The sequence below is a fragment of the Octodon degus genome, unplaced genomic scaffold (assembly GCF_000260255.1).
Source record: "Octodon degus isolate 3935 unplaced genomic scaffold, OctDeg1.0 scaffold00144, whole genome shotgun sequence".
NCBI lineage: Eukaryota > Metazoa > Chordata > Mammalia > Rodentia > Octodontidae > Octodon > Octodon degus.
Window position 1 is genome coordinate 5923752 of NW_004524720.1, and position 6000 is coordinate 5929751.

A 6000-nucleotide genomic window follows, 5' to 3' on the forward strand; every position below is an offset into this window, starting at 1 on the left:
TTTGCCAGTACCACCCTGATTTAACAGCAGCAGCTTTGTAGTATTAACTTCAAATTTGGAATTGTGATGTCTTCTGCTTTGCTTTTGTTACCCAGGATTGATTTTGCTGTACCAGGTTCCATCTATTTCCATACAAATTTTACAATTGTTTGCTCTAAGATCTGTGAGAAATGTTGTTGGTACTTTGATTGGAATTGTGTTACACTGTAAATCAGTTTTGGAATCATGGCCATTTTGATTACTTTCATTCTGCCTATCCAGGAACAGGATGCATCTTCCCATTTTCTGATGTCTTCCTCAATTGTCTTTTGTAGTGATACACTTTGTACTCTACAAGCAGTCTTCCACTTCCTTACTTAGGTTAATTCCTAAGTATTTAACTTTTCTTGAGACTATTGAGTATGGTATTGTTTTTCTAATTTCTTTCTCAGTAAGTTCATTATTCGCATATATTAATTTTCTGTTTATTTTATATCCTGTTATATTGCTGAATTTGGTTATTCTAGGAGTAGCTGGGCAGAATTTATTCATCTGCGAATAATATTTTAACTTGGTCTTTTCCTATATGCATCCCTTTATTTCTCTTGCCTAACTGCTCTGGCTAATGTTTCTTGGACTACACTGAACAGGATGGTGATAATAAACACCTTTTTTTTATTTGTGAGAGAAAGCTTTTAGTTGTTCTCCACTTAGTACAATCCTGGCAGTAAACTGATCATAAATGGCTGTTATCAGATTGAACTCAAAGTCCTTCTATATCTATTTTCTTCAGGGTTTTTATCATGAATGCGTAGTGGAGAATAACTCAAAAATTTAGAACCCCCAAAATAAAAGATCTAATCAAATAACAGGCAGTTGAAATAAATAGATACATAATAGAAAATGAAGTGTCAATGATCATTAAATACATAAAAAATGTTCTCAACACTACTGGCCATTACAAAAATGCAAACTAAAAACAACATGGGAATGCTAACTTACTCCAGAAAAAAATGGCTATCATCAAATATATATAACGAATACTGGCAAGGACATGGAGAAAAAGAAAGTCTTCTATAGTGTTGGTGAAATACAAACTAGTACAACCACTATGGAAATCACTGTGGCAATTCCTCAAAATACTACAAACAGAAATTCCATTTGACCCAGCTATCCCCTTCTAAGTGTCTTTCCAAAGCAGTCAAAAGTATGTATTATAGTAACACATGCATAGCCATGTTTACAGCACAATTTTTAATACCTAGATCTTCGAAACTTTCTAAGTCCATCAACAGATGAATAGATAAAGAAAATGTAGTATTTATATATTAATTCACTATATCCACTGTGGTACAATGGAGTACAACTCTGCCATAAGGAAACTAACGAGGCATTCACAGGCAAATGAATAGATGAAACTTGAGAATATAATGTCAAGTGAAGTGAGATACACAATTAAATACTGCATGGTTTCTCTTACATGAAAATCTATCTCAAAGATACACATCTTAGAAGTAGGGAGAAGTTCAAATAATTCCCCAAATTAGCTATTGTCTTATTTCAAAAAAAATTTAATATATATGCTACTTTGTTATATTTATACTACTAGTTTCTCAGTTCACTAAAGAGAAAGTTTTATGCTTTTGTTTTCTTCCTTTAAGAGTTTTCTTTCTATAATCTGTACTCTGGGTATGGCTGTTCTCTTAAGATTATGAAACACAGCATATTAACATTGTTATTCGGTAATTATTTTGTTATGAAATTTTGCTTTGTTTTCATAGAAGACTATTTTACATTTTCTTTATTAATATCCTCTTCTATTAGATTAAAAAAAAAACTGTCATTCATCCAGGAAACTAACATAGAGAGGAATGTAGGGGGGAGGCACAAGTTCGGAGATTTGAGCTTGTACTACAAATTCCAAAGAGCTCAGATGTTTGCCTGTAAAGTTATATGACAATGGCTAATCATGCTGTAGCACAAAGCTCAGATTCTTCTAAATCTTTCTCTTACTAGAACTATTAAAAAATGATTTCAGTTAAGTGTTAAAGATAATCATACCAACATAACTTCAAAAGGTGATGCACTTTGGGGGCCTGGGAGATGGCTCAGTGGAATAAGTGCTTCCCTGGCAAGCGCAAGGGCCTGAGTTCAATCCCTGGTTCCGCAAAATAAATACATAAATAAATAAATAAATAAATGGTGATGCACTTAATCCTTTAAAGGTGGAGTCGCTTACAAATGGTGAAAGAACTTCAGAAATTTTAAAAAATAGTAAGTTTTCCAAGTGTTTTTGTATATATTAACACTGGTACAGAAATGTTCACTATTCCTACTTTATTAAAAGAAACTAAGTTTCAGAGAGTAGATGCCAAAAGATGCTTACTTTTCTAATTTAATGTCAGATTTAAATGGAATGCTTTTCTCATGATTGGGTTTACTGTAGTGCTCCCATTAATATCTACGGCTGATAAGAAAAAAAAAAAAGATTCCTGGTCTCCTTTGCAAAGGAAGGTGATAGGAGAAATGCATCCCTGGACTAATGTCAGGGATGGCTGTTCTACCTGGATTCCAACAGTTATTATAATCTCTCAGGACCATTGTGGATAATACCACCCACATCACAGTTGTTCTAATCATCAAATGAAATAAAACTTATAAAAAAATAGAAATATTAATTCCTTTCTATTATCATTATTTCCCTCTCAACAGGTTTTCTGTCTTGGGTGGAAATCCTCAAGACTTCAAGGTCTCTGTCTTTTCCTAAGCCAAAACCCAGACTAGATATCGTTATAGCCTCAGCTATTTAGAGACAGGAGAGCTGTGCTGTAGGGCAATTTCCATTAAGGGACATTCTGGGAAGGGAGAACACTGTACACAGGACTCACACACAGCACAGCCCCTCAGGAGTCCTCACCCTTGGATGCCTGTGAGAATCTTACAGTGTAGTTTTAAAGTTCAGAGAGCCTGAAAAAATGGCAGCCTATAATCCAGTACTGTGAGAGGCTGAGAGAGGAGGACCACAATTTCAAGTCCCACTTGGGCAACAGTGAGACCTTACCTCAAAATAAAACGGGCTGGGAATATACCTCAGTGATACAGCCCCTGAGTTTGAACCCCAGTACCACAAAAAAGTCTAAATACTCAGATACTCTTTGGAAGATTCAGTCAGGATTTGAATGGGAGGCATTTGTGTTCTCAGGTAACCCTATATACAGCCAGGTTGAAACCAGATCACAGGGACACACATCTACAAATCAAGTGGCTGCTTTCCAGACATGATCAATGGACTAGCAACTATTACCCAGTTTTCTCACTAGGCTCCCAAATGTCTATGCCAAAATTGGGGGTAATTTTAAGTCATCTGAAGATGAAGCATTAAGAGTTGAGTCAGATCTATTTGTACAGTCTCAAGAGTTCTCACTGTCCCCAAAACTAGGAGTGCCATCTAGTTCCTTGTTCTGCTTTGCTTTGTGTCTGGAGGATCTCAGGACTGGAGGGAAAATGGCAGCTTTCATTCAGGGCTCTGCTAAACCAGGCAGGTGCCCTGAGTCATAAACTGCACAGATCTTCAGGGTTTTCCAAACCTCTAGTCCTAAGGATTTAATCTATAAAACACTTCCAGGAGGTACCACCCTGGCATTTCCCAGTGGTAAACTCCAGCCCAAGGGTGGTGACTAAACTGAGCACACAGGGAAATACAATGGATTGCTAAGATGAATCTCTTCCAGTTGGATTTCTAATGCCCACCAGGCACTTGGCATACCCCTTTTATGTCAGGGCACAGATATTCCTATCTGGATCTTAGAAGTATGTCACCTTACAGGAGAGAAGGAACTTTACACAGACAGGTACCTCTTCTACCCAAGGGACCTTATCTTCTAACTTTTCCCTAGACTGTCCATAGAAGATGTTTATAGTCCTCACTGCCTGCCTAAAACCACAACCATCACATGCAGTCCCAATTCAAACATGAATTCTAAGTCAAAAACTTGGTATATTTAAATAGAATACGTCATAATTAGAAATGTCAACACTTTTTTCACATGGTAACATATGGATGTTGAATGTGTACTTTCTGAAAGTAGTATAGCAGAGGCAAAATATCCTACTTTTCACAACTGAGCAGCTAAACCCAGACCTTAGCACACTAAATTCTCTATGATCTCTATTAAGGGCGGATGCTATCTCCATCATGATAGGAACATTACAGTGAAACCTCTTAAAATAAGGAAATTAATTGCTTCAAAGGGGAAAGGATTTGATGCAAGGACTCCTCTTTTGATTTCATTTTAAAATAAAGAACTAAAGACCCCATGCAGAAGGTTCCTACTCTAACCTTCCTGTTGCTGAGAGGGCCAACCTCACCTCTTCCACCCCTAGGTGGCATATCTGTCCCATGTGAGGTGGGCTTCCTTCAGAACAACGGAAGCCAATGTTCTTTTTAAGATTTGTAACAGGATGGCTTCAATCCCAAACAAAAGAACTAGAAAGTATTCACAAAGATTAATATACACTTCAGATCATCTACATTTAAAGTGATTTCAAATACTGGTCTTCTATCTTACATATGTACAAATGTTCTGAATGACTCATATCTTAAAAGCCATTGTTTAATAATTCTAGAATTTTTAGTATTCGTTTTACACACACAGCAATTGTATTACTCCCAGAACTACAACCATCCAGTTTAGTCTTCAGGTTAAGGCACAGAATAACCATTCAATAAGGCAAGAATCTGTATACCTACCATTTAATGGTGTACTTGAGGTTTGGTTGACTGACTGTGCTATCATCGAGGAATATCGTGGAACAAGAGCTGTACTTCCTTGCTATTTGTCCTGGAGGATGCTAGAAAGCAATGTCAACAAGACAAAGACAATTACACAGGGCTCAAAATTCTTTAAAAAAAAAAAAAACTTCTCTTTACTTGCAATTAGATCACAGAGGGAAATGTGTACACGACAAAACAAAAGCATTTTATTATAAAATTAATTTTTTGTTCTTCCACCCCACTCCCAGACCTTCCTTATCAAGAGAAGAGAAAATCTTGGTCTGCAACCAAGAATCAGAGTGTGTTTCAGAGTCTATAAAAATTACCAGGCCTGAGGCCTGGGTGAAGCTTGGGATATACTGCTCACTGCATAAATGAAAGCCCATAAGAAAGATGGCATTTTAGATTTATGAACTAAAATCAAGATGAGAATCCCCTGTAACCAATTTCTATAGTCTTTGGAAACAACTGCTTTGGGGGGAGGGGGTATGGAAAAATGCAACCAAAGTTAATTTAAGTGTGCTTAGCCTGCTTAAGTTTCAGCATAAGAAGTAATAAAGTATTCCTATGTTAAGGACAAAGTGCATTTTGAAGATTATCTGACATGAAAATACACCAAGGGTGGTATGCTTATGCACTCTTGTGACTAGTTCTTGAACTGTACATTATAGCTCTATGGAGTACTTTCACAGTAAAGAAAACTATGTTATACACTGATGTCATCTGTTGAATGCTATAGTTTTCTGATAATTCTTTGAGAACACAATTAGTAGATATCAAGACAGACAAATCTTGATCAAAACAAAATCTAACCATACAAACAAGTTTGCCCTTGTGTGATGTTCTGTTGGCAGTCTGTCATTTTCAGCAACCAAAACACCAATCTCTTAGAAATCATAACATTACCTGGGTGACATGCCCTCCCTCAGCAAAAGCCCTGGGGGTACACAGTTCACAAATTTAGTAAAAGAAACCTTAAGACCAGTTAAAGACCAAAAACCCAGCTGAATACGTTGTCATTTACTTTCAATTAATATGTTTCCTCTGAAATAAAATTATGAAGATATTCAGTAGCTTAAGAAATAGATAATAAAGACTCAGAGCGCAGGCCCGGAGAGTGAGTGAGACGACCGGGCTGCGGGATCCTGAACAGACCCAGAGCACAGGCCCAACGAGTGAGTGAGACGACCCAGGGCCTGATGGGATCCTGAACAGACCCAGAGCGCAGGCACGCCAAGTGAGTGAGA

The 6000-nt window shown here is 37.1% G+C and overlaps 1 protein-coding gene across 3 annotated transcripts in view; it reads right to left on the reverse strand.

Annotated features, from left to right (window-relative positions):
- Positions 1-6000, reverse strand: part of Ccny (cyclin Y) — a 156441-nt gene that overhangs the window by 37890 nt on the left and 112551 nt on the right. For all 3 annotated transcript variants that reach the window (XM_023701922.1, XM_004641857.2, XM_023701923.1), the window contains exon 4: positions 4730-4830. In XM_023701922.1, the coding sequence (XP_023557690.1) occupies positions 4730-4830 (101 nt within the window). The remainder of the gene's footprint in view (positions 1-4729; positions 4831-6000) is intronic.